Source organism: Salvelinus fontinalis, chromosome 2 (genome assembly GCF_029448725.1).
Source record: "Salvelinus fontinalis isolate EN_2023a chromosome 2, ASM2944872v1, whole genome shotgun sequence".
NCBI lineage: Eukaryota > Metazoa > Chordata > Actinopteri > Salmoniformes > Salmonidae > Salvelinus > Salvelinus fontinalis.
The window spans coordinates 83,178,418-83,191,528 of record NC_074666.1 but is presented as its reverse complement, the minus strand read 5'-3'; the positions used below and the strand labels follow the sequence as shown (position 1 = coordinate 83,191,528).

The 13,111-nt window shown below is 46.0% G+C and overlaps 1 protein-coding gene across 2 annotated transcripts in view; it reads left to right on the top strand.

The window, feature by feature from the left end:
• The window catches only part of LOC129829167 (LIM and SH3 domain protein 1-like), a 40,538-nt gene that overhangs the window by 2,705 nt on the left and 24,722 nt on the right, over positions 1-13,111 (top strand). The window contains exons 1-2 of one of the 2 annotated variants that reach the window (XM_055890775.1): positions 9,154-9,273; positions 10,132-10,226. In XM_055890775.1, the coding sequence (XP_055746750.1) occupies positions 10,171-10,226 (56 nt within the window). In that variant the 5' untranslated portion in view covers positions 9,154-9,273; positions 10,132-10,170. Of the gene's footprint in view, positions 1-9,153; positions 9,274-10,131; positions 10,227-13,111 lie in introns of those variants that run through there. The other variant, XM_055890766.1, reaches the window with a different exon arrangement.

Sequence of the window (13,111 nt, the reverse complement as noted above, 5' to 3'; positions counted from 1 at the left end):
TGGGCACTGGTTGCCCTTCTCGTTTGTTTAAACCAGACGAGGCCAGCCGCGACGGGCGGCAGTTTTTCCAGTCTGGTTCAGGTGAAGGCAGCCAGGGTAGTCAAGGCTGCAGCGTGCGGTTCCCTCGGCGACCGCTGAATACTTGCTTACCTGACAAACTGTCTACTTGTGTAATGTATCTGGCTGTGCTGTGGAGAAGCTGGGTCATAGACGCTTGCTTGTCTGCCGCCCTGCATTTCATTATAGTGGGACAGGGCTGGGATCTGCAGGAGGAGGGGGCACCTGAGGATGAGGTGTAAAGACAGGAAATGTTATGTGAGACTTAAGGGATTAGGCATACTCATCTGTCTTGCTTTCAATATGTTGACGTTGCCTGTTAGTAATGCAGTACTGTGCTTCAGAGGTTTTTGACAAGTGCTCCTAGCTATCGAAACATGAGTGCTGTTGAGGACCAGGGGCCTCGCTGTAAGGGTTATGTTAACTGCAGCAGATGGGATTTTGCCAGATAGTAGGTTATTCATAACCATAGTGCTGACTGTACACACTATGCAAACCTGGTTTAACCAAGCCTGGAAACATGGCTGTGTTGGATTGGATTTGTTTGACTGTGTGCAAGACAGATGATAATGTGTGCGTCTGTGTTTCTGCGTTGTTCTGAGAGTCTGTTATATTGATGGAATGATTTCCTGTGTGGGAGATTCTGTATACAGGTAATCGCATACTCAATATGTGCATTCTACCCTGTGTCTGACTCGTACCTATACTGTTTTTTCATTTGGATGGACGTTCTCTCTCTCTCCCTATGGGCAACCCGTTCTGCATGGACTCTTGCCTGCTTTATCAATATTTCATTGACATAAATACCACTATACGTCTGCTCTGTGGCTTCAAACGTGTGTACCTGAGTGTGAGCGGCCCAGGCAGTAGGGTGAAGGCCTTATCAGTTTCTGCCCAGCAGGGAAGAAGCTCACAGATAAGTTCCTCTCCTCTTTGAAAAGCAGAACCTCCCCGCAGGTAGAGGGGGAGAGTAGGGAGAGAGAGAGAAACTTGTGATCTTCCTCAACTCTGGAAGAAGGGCAGGTTCAGGGAGGGGATGCGCGCACTTAAGGCACTTAATCGCCCAGCCCTAGCTTACATGCTGACCACACCGCTCGTGTCGCAAAATAATTTTACACATACATGTTATTCAATCATTGCACCCACACTGCTTGCGTTTGCCAATGAGCGTCTGCGTTGCCAGGAGCTAAAATAGAAGTCAGTTCTATTTGTGACTGAACGCGGTGCAAGTCCTGGCTCTCCCATCTCCTCCCATCTCCTCATTGGTTTATAGAAGCAGATACCCATGTGCCATCTCCTCATTGGTTATACCCACGTGGGTGATTGAAAGTTCATCTTTGGTAATACAACTTTTATTATGAAAGTTAGATTGCATTCACCATATAAAGTCTAAAGAAGAAAAAGCCTGGAAGCAGGTGAGATGACTAGAAATGATTCGGTTGACCGGTTTGTGTGGATTAATTATAGAGGACCTTGTGGATTTCAGGTAAATTAACAACTCAATGTTTATATCCCAGGCCAAATTAGCTAGCAACAGCAAGCTAGCTATAGGACAAATTAGCTAGCAACTGCTAGCTAGCTAGCTAAATTGCCATAAAATGTTTAATGATTTTCGACCTGTCCCCAAATTAATATAATTGGTTCAGAGTTTGTTTTGGTATTTCAACCTGCGTGTCGTGACCGTGTTTGGTGTGGGGGGACAAAATCAATTTGCGTGAGAGTCCGGTTTGAGTATGGTGTTTTTTTTGCATTGAGTAAAATGCAGGGTAGAGGTTTCAAAATAACATGACTGGACAAAATGCGGCCATATAAATGGCATGCATAAACAGGCGAAGCAAGGCTCACCTCATCAGTGACATTCCTTCAAGGTGCATTTTAGATGATCAAATTGTGTGGCAATTTATTTATTTTTTTAAAGCACATTTTTTTAAAACATTCCAGATATTATAAAATAGAGCCCTGGAGGATAAGATTAAGCTTTTTTGTGGCTCCTGTTTAAAATTATTTAATTAAATTGGGACTGGAAAAACGCTTTCAGTGTAAACTGAAACTACTAAACGCAAATATATAAAGTATGTAGAACGGGTGGCGGGTAGCCTAGTGGTTAGAGCGTTGGACTCGTAACCGAAAGGTTGCAAGAGCGAATCCCCGAACTGACAAGGTAAATATCTGTCGTTCTGCACCTGAACAAGGAAGTTAACCCACTGTTCTTAGACCGTCATTGAAAATAAGAATGTTTTCTTAACTGACTTGCCGAGTTAAATAAAGGTAAAATAAAAAAAATGTACAAAATATATAATATATAAGACCTATATATTTTTTAATAATTGAATATTTGAGAACTAACAATCATCAATAAAAGCTATACGGGGAGAATTGACAATTCCAAAAATAATTAATTTAGCAGTATAGATGTTATGTTTTAGCAGAAGAACACTGCATTAGCCATGGCAAAATGCATAACATTGCAGGAAATTGGCTTTATAACAGCAACAATTTCTCATCTCCATGGGTATGTAGGCCGTTATTGTAAATAAGAATTTGTTCTTAACTGACTTGCCTAGTTAAATACAGATCAAATACAAAAATGTATAAACAAATGTGTAGAATTGCAGGAAATTGGCTTAGAATGCTAAAAGAAGTATAAAAATATATCTGCCGCTCTAACAATCTACTGCACCCCCTGCGACACCCACCACCTTAAGCTCCTTTTGATCCAGACACAACCCTGCATGGTACACAGTCTTAGTTAGGTCAAAGGTCAGAATGCAATCTGTTGACTGAACCAACAGATACCTCCACCATCGTTTTAAGGAAAGCTGTGAGGTCAAACTCAACTCCTCCCCTGTAGCTGAGTCATGTCCACTCCCCCGCTCATCATCTTGGCTGATGTAGTCACACCACTACAGGCACAAGCCTCATCATGCACTGTTGCTCTGCAAAAAACATATGCAAATCCCCTCTCTCCCCGACTAGCCACCTCCTGGCTATCTCCTCAGGATCAACAGTGCCAACTCTCTGCACGCTAGTCTGCCTACCGCCTGTCAGCACTGACTGGACCGTTCTACAGACACTGTTTATAACAGGCTCATTCAAATACACGGCGTCAATGACTAACACTGATGATCTGTCAGTTGATCTTATTCAAATAGGCCTTTCTGATACGGTCTGATCAGACAAGCAAGTCATGTAATTCAATGTTTTTCCACTGAAATGAGCTTAGGCCTATTTATATGGTTGGGCAAAATTTAGACGGAATATATTTTAAAAGCTGAAGTCAGTTCTATGATTAAATCAGTTCCTGATTAATGTTGTCCGAGGGGTGAGCGGTTTTTCCAGGCAGTCGCCTCCATTTGTGACTCAGATCAGAGGCAGAGTCCATGGTGGAGTCAGTCACCTGAGGTAGTGACTCGTGCGTTGCTTCCCTGGTCAGGTGACTGGGTAAGGTAGGTAGTTCTGTGCTCTGTATGTGTGTCTATGGAACTGGGACACCCATTGCTCTCAATACTATGGTTCTATTAATAGGAATACAGAGCGATTTAGATTTTCTTGTTCTCTGTGTGTGAGATGGAGGATTTAGGAAAAGGCTGCGGAAAAGGGACTGTTCAGACGAACTTTAAATGAACAGTTCAAGCTGGGTGTGTGCTTCCTGTCCAGAATCAAGTCAGTCAACAATCTACCAAAATGCTCTGAGTCTCTCAGCTCTCCACAATCGGGGATTTCAGAATGGTTTGGTGCCGGGCAGGCGGTCTCCCTGTCTAGGCACACTACAGCAGATCTCCCCACACACACCACAAGTGGTCTGTTGATGCGTGTTAAGTGCATACGTTAGCGAGCGCTGTGCTTCTTCCGCTGGCCAACGCAAACGCATCAGGTAGGTCAATAATTAACCGTGGGCTTTAATGAGTTAGTGTAGCGTTTCCCAAACTCGGTGCACGTTTTTGGTTGTTGCCCTAGTGTAAGCTGATTCAAATGATCAAAGCTTGATGATCCGTTGATAAGTTGAATCAGCTGTGTAGTGCTAGGGCAACAACCAAAACGTGCACCCCTCGGGGTCCCGAGGACTGAGTTTGGGGGAAAACCCTGAGTTAGTGGCAGCCAGATGTGGGCTCACTGAGGCAACACACACACAGTGAATGAGTGTGTGTGTCTGATAACCTTGTGAGTGTAGTAGAGTCCCTATCGGGTGTGCACACAGCCTGACAACGTGTCTGGAGTGCCTCCTATAGCCTGGGGTCTGTCCGTACTGGCCGGGGTCTCGGCCACAGTCTGGGGGATCGTTAGGCTGACCGAGCACGTTCACAACATTTAGTCCTGGGCCCCCGCTGACAGACACGCATGGCCCGGAGCTGCGCTGATGCAGGGAGACAGTCCTGCTTTTTACTGGATCACATCTTCTCGGCCTTGGGTTTCTGCAGTGTCCTGATTCTCTTACTTGACTGCCTGATCTCAGTCTCAGCACCCACTCAGGCCCCAGCTGGGTTTTTCTAGAGTCTGAACACTGACAGTCTCATTCCCTCGTTCTAAAGGAATCGCTCCTCCTCTCCTTGTCTCTCAGTAGTGTATTGGCCCCAGAGATGGTCATGGGATCTGGGGGAGGAGTAGTCCTGACCTGGTGGGTTAGCAGGTTTCGGTGAAGGCCAGCTATTCTTTTTTGTTGTTGACACGGCTGCAATCCAAGCCTGGTCTCTATGGAGCTGGAATTCACCCAAGGTCAATATTGAGTTTACCCCGGTAAACGCAGGATCAAAGTCCACTGCTGCCATTCAGCTCACCTTTACCCCTCCGCTTGCGGCATTAGCACCCGCAGTCACACACACTATTGGCTCTCTCTTTGTTCTATTTGTTTATCCATCACTTCTCAATAACACAGATTAGGATTACAGATTAGGGGAGATGCCCAGAGGGAATGTAGAGAGTATGGCAACAGAGAGACTGGAGTTGAGACATGAGATTGGGATGAATATTTAGACGGGTGGACAGACGCCTTCTAAAATAGCCACCGCATCTGGAAAAAGCTGAGGCCTAGATTTAGTAGAAATGTAAACTACCGACACAGTGGTGGTGTTTGATCTGTCAGCGATTTGACATGCCAGAGCCACAGAGAGGGAGAGGCGAAGACGATGCATCCGCCAGTGGGTCCTGTCTCTCTGACTGGGCCTGTGTAGTGTGGTTGGGGTATAGGTTTGGCCCAGTGTTGCTGGCTGGCTCTGGATCAGAGCTCCATTGACCAGGGCCTGTGTTCAGAATGAGCCCACTCCTTTGTCTGCCTCAGCCCGGTTCTGCTGGTCAGCAGCTTCACACACACACACACACACACACACACACACACACACACACACACACACACACACACACACACACACACACACACACACACACACACACACACACACACACACACACACACACACACACACACACACACAGAGACAGTCCTGGGTGGTCCGTCCGTCCGTAAAGGCCAGTGTGAGAACAGACCAGACCAGACTAGAATTCTGAAAAGGTAGCAGAGCGAATGGAGTCATGGATTTAAGGCAAATGCTTTTGTCCCGTGGTGGATAAACTGCATCCAGGAATCCCTGCTATATGTTCTGGAAACACTCCTTGTTCTACAATCCTCCCCTAGTCACTGTAGTTGTCTTCTCTATTCCATAGTGTTGTAATGGGTATCCGCAGCTGTCATGGTGGATATCCTGACCCTCTCCGGACAGTGAGGAGAGAAGATGATTTATAGTGTGCTGTATCAGTACTATAATACTACTAATAATAATTAGTAGTAGTAATGTGCTGCATGCTTTTAATCCAGCCTGTATCACTGTAGACCACACAGGGACCTGATGATACCCCCAGCCTGTATCACTGTAGACCACACAGGGACCTGATGATACCCCCAGCCTGTATCACTGTAGACCACACAGGGACCTGATGATACCCCCAGCCTGTATCACTGTAGACCACACAGGGACCTGATGATACCCCCAGCCTGTACCACTGTAGACCACACAGGGACCTGACGATACCCCCAGCCTGTATCACTGTAGACCACACAGGGACCTGACGATACCCCCAGCCTGTATCACTGTAGACCACACAGGGACCTGACGCTACCCCCAGCCTGTATCACTGTAGACCACACAGGGACCTAACGATACCCCCAGCCTGTATCACTGTAGACCACACTGGGACCTGACGATAACCCCAGCCTGTATCACTGTAGACCACACAGGGACCTGACGATACCCCCAGCCTGTATCACTGTAGACCACACAGGGACCTGACGATACCCCCAGCCTGTATCACTGTAGGCCACACAGGGACCTGATGATACCCCCAGCCTGTATCACTGTAGGCCACACAGGGACCTGACGATACCCCCAGCCTGTATCACTGTAGGCCACACAGGGACCTGACGATACCCCCAGCCTGTATCACTGTAGACCACACAGGGACCTGACGATACCCCCAGCCTGTATCACTGTAGACCACACAGGGACCTGACGATACCCCCAGCCTGTATCTCTGTAGACCACACAGGGACCTGATGATACCCCCAGCCTGTATCACTGTAGACCACACAGGGACCTGATGATACCCCCAGCCTGTATCACTGTAGACCACACAGGGACCTGACGATACCCCCAGCCTGTATCACTGTAGACCACACAGGGACCTGACGATACCCCCAGCCTGTATCACTGTAGACCACACAGGGACCTGACGATACCCCCAGCCTGTATCACTGTAGACCACACAGGGACCTGACGATACCCCCAGCCTGTATCACTGTAGACCACACAGGGACCTGACGATACCCCCAGCCTGTATCACTGTAGACCACACAGGGACCTGACGATACCCCCAGCCTGTATCACTGTAGACCACACAGGGACCTGACGATACCCCCAGCCTGTATCACTGTAGACCACACAGGGACCTGACGATACCCCCAGCCTGTATCACTGTAGACCACACAGGGACCTGACGATACCCCCAGCCTGTATCACTGTAGACCACACAGGGACCTGACGATACCCCCAGCCTGTATCACTGTAGACCACACAGGGACCTGATGATACCCCCAGCCTGTATCACTGTAGACCACACAGGGACCTGATTAGAGGTCGACTGATTATGATTTTTCAACGCCAATACCGGTTATTGGAGGACAAAAAAAGGCTATACCGATTAATCAGACATTTGTATTTATTTATGTGTGTGTGTGTGTAGTAATGACAATTACAACAATACTGAATTAACACTTATTTTAACTTATTATAATATAAATAAAATCTATTTAGTCTCAAATAAATAATGAAACATGTTCAATTTATTTAAAATAATTAAAAAACAGTGTTGGAGAAGAAAGTGAAAGTGCAATATGTGCCATGTAAAAAAAGCTAACGTTTAAGTTCTTTGCTCAGAACATGAGAACATATGAAAGCTGGTTGTTCCTTTTAACATGAGTCTTCAATATTCCCAGGTAAGAAGTTTTAGGTTGTAGTTATTATAGGACTATTTCTCTCTCTACCATTTGTATTTCACATACCTTTGACTATTGGATGTTCTTATAGGCGCTATAGTATTGCCAGCCTAATCTCGGGAGTTGATAGGCTTGAAGTCATAAACAGCGCTGTGCTTCAAGCATTGCAACGAGCTGCTGGCAAACGCAGGAAAGTGCTGTTTGAATGAATGCTTACGAGCCTGCTGCTGCCTACCACTGCTCAGTCAAACTGCTATATCAAGTCATAGACTTAATTATACAAGCCTTAGTTTCCTGATTTGACCATATTAATGACCTATCATTTCGAAAACAAAATGTTTATTCGTTCAGTGAAATACAGAACCGTTCCGTATTTTATCTAATGGATGGCATCCCTAACTCTAAATATTGCTGTTACATTGCACAACCTTCAATGTTATGTCGTAGTTATGTAAAATTCTGTCAAATTAATTACGATCTTTGTTAGGAAGAAATGGTCTTTACACAGTTCGCAACAAGCCAGGCGGCCCAAACTGCTGCATGTACCCTGACTCAAGAAGTGACACAATTTTCCTAGTTAATATTGCCTGCTAACATGAATTTCTTTTTACTAAATATGCAGGTTTTAAAAAAATATTCTTGTGTATTGATTTTAAGAAAGGCATTGATGTTTATGGTTAGGTACATTGGTGCAACGATTGTGCTTTTTTTGCGAACATGCTGTTAAATCATCACCCGTTTGGCGAAGTTGAAGTAGGCTGTGATTCGATGATAAATTAACAGGCACCGCATTGATTTTATGCAACGCAGGACAAGCTAGTTAACCTAGTAATATCATCAACCATGTGAGTTAACTAGTGATTATGTGAAGATTGATTTTTTTTTTTTTTATAAGATAAGTTTAATGCTAGCTAGCAACTTACCTTGGCTCCTTGCTGCACTTGCGTAACAGGTGGTCAGCCTGCCACACACAATAGTCTCCTCGTGGATTGCAATGTAATCGGCCATAATCGGCGTCCAAAAATGGTGATTACCGATTGTTATGATAACTTGAAATCGAACCTAATTAATCGACCATGCCAATTAGTCGGGTCGACCTCTAGACCTGATGAATACCCCCAGCTGTAATGCCCTTCTCCCACCACAGGGGCACTGCACAATTTACTGTGTGTTTGAATGAATGTATGTTTGTCTATCTGCTTCAGTGGGCTGTCTTATTTATGTGCTTTGTGTGTGTAGGCAAGTAGTGGAAAATGTTTAGTGAGAGGAAGAGGGAGAAAAATGAATGGCTGAATAGAGAATACCCTAGAGCCAAGTTAATAAGGACTGTATCTTTCTCTCTCTCTCTCTCTCTCTTGCCTTCCCTTGACAGCAGGAACTGCCAGATCATTGCCTCACTCCCTGGCGTTGCTCTCATCCTCCCCTCGCTCTCTCCCTCCTTTCATGTTCCTTCCTCTTTCCCTCCAGCCTCCCTCCCTCGGTCCCCCTCTGAACCCTCGGGCCACAGATCAGCCTGCTGTCGAGAGAGAGAGGGAGGGGGTGTGAGACGAAGAAGGATAGGCCTGTTGTGAATATAGATAGAGGGAGAGAAGGAGACCCAGGCTTGCAGAGATGAACGGACGGAAAGGAAGAGACAGGGTCAAATCAAACTGAACGCGAATCTTTTCCAGCAGTCAGTCGTCCCATCAAGAGCGCTCAATGTGTTCTGTTGGCAGTGTTGTGAATGGCTATGGGTGAGTAGGGTCAGGGCAGGGAAACTGGTTCAGTCACTAGATGTGTGTGTGTGTTTCTGATTAACATTAGATCTCCACACAAGGCCAGGGATATCAAGGCGGTGTGACTTTGAGGCCTTGATCATGCTGCCAGCTAGGTTAGCAACCTTTCAGGACGTTTAGCTCTTAATTAAACACTTTGTGTGTCCTCAGACATTTGCGTCATTGTGCAACCTCTTCAGAGAGTGGCTGACCATTACGAGTAGCGTTTAGTGGAATACCAAGATGGTGTGCTGGATGCATGTGGCAGTTGGAATGAGTTTTCAAACGCACACAACTACCTCTCCATCCACCATGGTAGAAGGACTTTCTGACAGGATGCTCAAACCAGCAGGTTTCATCTCTAAAACATGATCAGAACTGTTCAGGGATCCTCAATGCTGCTGTGTTCTATGAGGGAGTTAACTTTTACAGAAGATGGGTGGGGTGTCATGGTGGACGTTTGCAGTTCTCTCTAAAAGTGGATGTGGCTCTGCTCTAAACGGTGTCTAGTCAGCCACTGGGCTTCACGCATGGGTTTTGCAAACACGCCACAGGTCCCGTGACTTGTAAATAACCGCTGTGTAGACATGCCCAGAGAAAGAGGAAGTTGTCTGGTGACCCTTAACCCCTCTGCGCCTGGACAAACAGACCTCTCTCTTTCTCCAGTCTCCCTCTTTCCTCCAGCTAAAAATATGATTATGGTCTTATTCATCCACATATGTCACTTCCTGGTGTGAATATGCTGTGTGGTTTAGGTCCTCCATGCTAGCATTGAGAACAGTGAAACTAATGTCTAATCTCTCTCCCTCTCTCTCTCTCTCTCTCTCTCTCTGACAGTACTGGCACAAAGGATGCTTCAGCTGTGAGATCTGCAAAATGACTCTAAACATGAAGAATTACAAAGGCTTTGAAAAGAGACCATACTGCAATGCGTAAGTAGTCCCCAAACTTGTGTGTGTGTGTGAGAGAGACGTAATAGAGGTTCACAAAAGGCTCAGGAGTTCGTCCCTCTTACCAAACAGAAGTGGCTGATTTAGCCTATTGCAGAAGACTAGTCCAGAGACTGACCCAAGGTGGTGTGTGTAATGTTCCAAACCCAGCGGTGTGTACTTCAGAGCAGTGTAGAGGCTCCTCAGTTCCTCCCTTCCTCATCTCCTCGCCTCCATTTCTGTGTCTCTGGCTCACCGAAGAGAAGGGCTGGGTGTGGGAAAGGGCATGCTTACACCCCTCTCACACACCCCCTCCTTGTCAGGGGGCCAACAAGGAAAATTCCATAAGTTCCTCAGCAGTGACACACACACACCAGCCAACTCATGCTTCACACACACACTCCCACTCAAGTCCACGCTCTTACGGCTGGTTAGGAATCCTTGGAATTCCAATCTCTCCGCTCCAATCATTTTTGATTGTGTGTTTGGAGAAAGAAGGCGTGGACAGTTAGTGACCCCCTTCCCTCCCGTACACACAGTTAGTGACATGCACTTAATTACACGTCTGGCTAGGAAAACACTCTTTAACTAATGATACACCCTTGCAACCTTCTCCTCCGCTTTTCAATATGTTTGTCCATCTGTCTCTCTGCCCAGAATCCAAACAAGAACACACACACACACACACACACACACACACACACACACACACACACACACACACACGTTCATTTTGAATACTGGAGAGTAGGGATTTTACCATGAACTTCCTACTTCTCCAGTCACTCTCTTTAGATCCCATTCTTTCAGAGAGATCATGCGGATATGCCTTTAGCAGGATAATCTCGACTCTTTCCTCAGACCTCCGTTCTCGCTATCCCTCCTTCAGGAAGCAGGCCCCTCCAGACTGTTTATTGCTCTTCTTTCCGTTTGTGTAAATCCCCTATTCGTTCGAGTAAACCCCATCAGCGGAAGAGACTCCCCGGCTCCAACTCCACTATAACTGTGTTGTGGTTCTACTGTGATCATAGCGTACTTTTCTCTCTCTGCAGTGGATAGAAACCTGTTTGTTTTCACTGAACACTGCCCACCCACAGCTGGGCTGAGAATCACAGGGTCCTGATTAGTCGGCCAGCTCACAGGGGGATTGTAGGAGATTTTAGGAGGACGGACAGATTGGTAATTCTTGATGATTTGTTTCCATGGAGTTCGAGAGCGCCTTGGGCAAGCTACTGTCATACCGTTGTTGTTGTTCTCATGACCCCTGGATTCACAAACGCTGTAAACAAACTTTAATTGAATCAATAGGGTTTATAGAGGCCGTTTCACCTTGACCAGTCCCACCATGTTCCATAGCAGGCAAATTCAAATCTGGACCTCCAAGTCAGTTCCATTGTTGATTAGGCCTGGGAACGGCCAGGGACCTCGCCATACGATGTTATCACCGTACTTAGGTGCACTTACATATAGAATCGTGCATCGCAATACATATTGTGATGCACGATTCTATATGTATTGCGATTCAATACCGATTTGATGTTCCAAAAATATTGCTCTGTGCGTGTCTGTTGCAGAGAGACGAGAGAGCGTGAGAAAATGACTTTTGATCAGTCATGGAAAGAAGTGCTGAAAACATGTTGGCTCACTGTTTAAAAAAATGAAGAACAGGCTATTGGGTGAAAATGATTGGCGTTTTGGCGCAGGTACAGCCAAGTAGCACTAACTAACCCTACCTAGTTTTTATTTTCTATATACAAATCGATACTTTGAGTCAAAGTACTACTGCTGAGTATCTTCCTTCTTATTGGTGACTGTGACACCAGGTGGGTGAAATGAATTGTCAGGATGGGTAGAACAGAAACCCAGCAGTACTTCGGACCTCCAGGCTCAGATTTGAATAGCCCCCGTGCTGTAGTAACACAGTAGGCAAGTTTTACTTTCAAATGGTGTGTAACTGTATAGTTAATGAATAACAGAAGTCAACGCAAGCCATTCTTTCTGAGAGAATGACACAATCCCAGTGTTGATGCAGCACTGGTACTTTCCACAGTTTGCCCAAGTGCTCAGTGCTAGGCCCTGATCGAAACTGACTGGATAAGAGCCCAGTCAGTGAAATGTCTCAGCCAGACAATGTCTTAATATTTTAGCCTCTGTGTAATGGCTTCTGTCATTCTCCCTGTGTGGACGTCAGTCAGACTAGAATTTACAGCTGCTCGGTCTTACCTCCGTCTCTGTGTTCTGCCGTCTACACCAGCTCAGTCCCATAGATAAAGCCAGAGGCTTACTACACATCTACTCTATAGTACTCTGCCCCAGCCTACCTCAGAGTAGCTTCCATTGATGTTTTCCCTGACCACGATCCAGGGTCACATCAGATATTCTCATCCCATTTTAAGGGGTAGGCTAATTAATTTAGCATTGGGGATAAACTGATCCTAGATCAGCTACTTTGTCCTTGAGTACCCCTATGGACAGGAGTGGGTGTGGCCTTCCAGAAAGTTATTTTACACCTGCTCCTAGTTCCACTTATGCCAGTAACCTTTGCTCTCTCCAGTAGTGGGTTAGTTCCTGTTCTATCATGTTGACTGTAACAGTGCAATAACGTGTGTTTGTGGCCGTCATTGATAGCAGAGGGAGGCAGTGTGTGCCTCCTAACCTTGTTACACTGCAGCCTGACAGACAGATGAGTGTTATTGGCTGCTGACTCAAGACTCATGCATGTACAGGCATTACATAGCCTTCACACACACATTCTTGTATAATTGGTCCCCACAAGTATAGTTAAACTCGTCCGTGCGCACACGCGCACACACACACACACACCAAAACAAACTCAAACGCACAATGAGTATCAAATATCTGTGTGCCAGCTGCACACTCATCTCTCT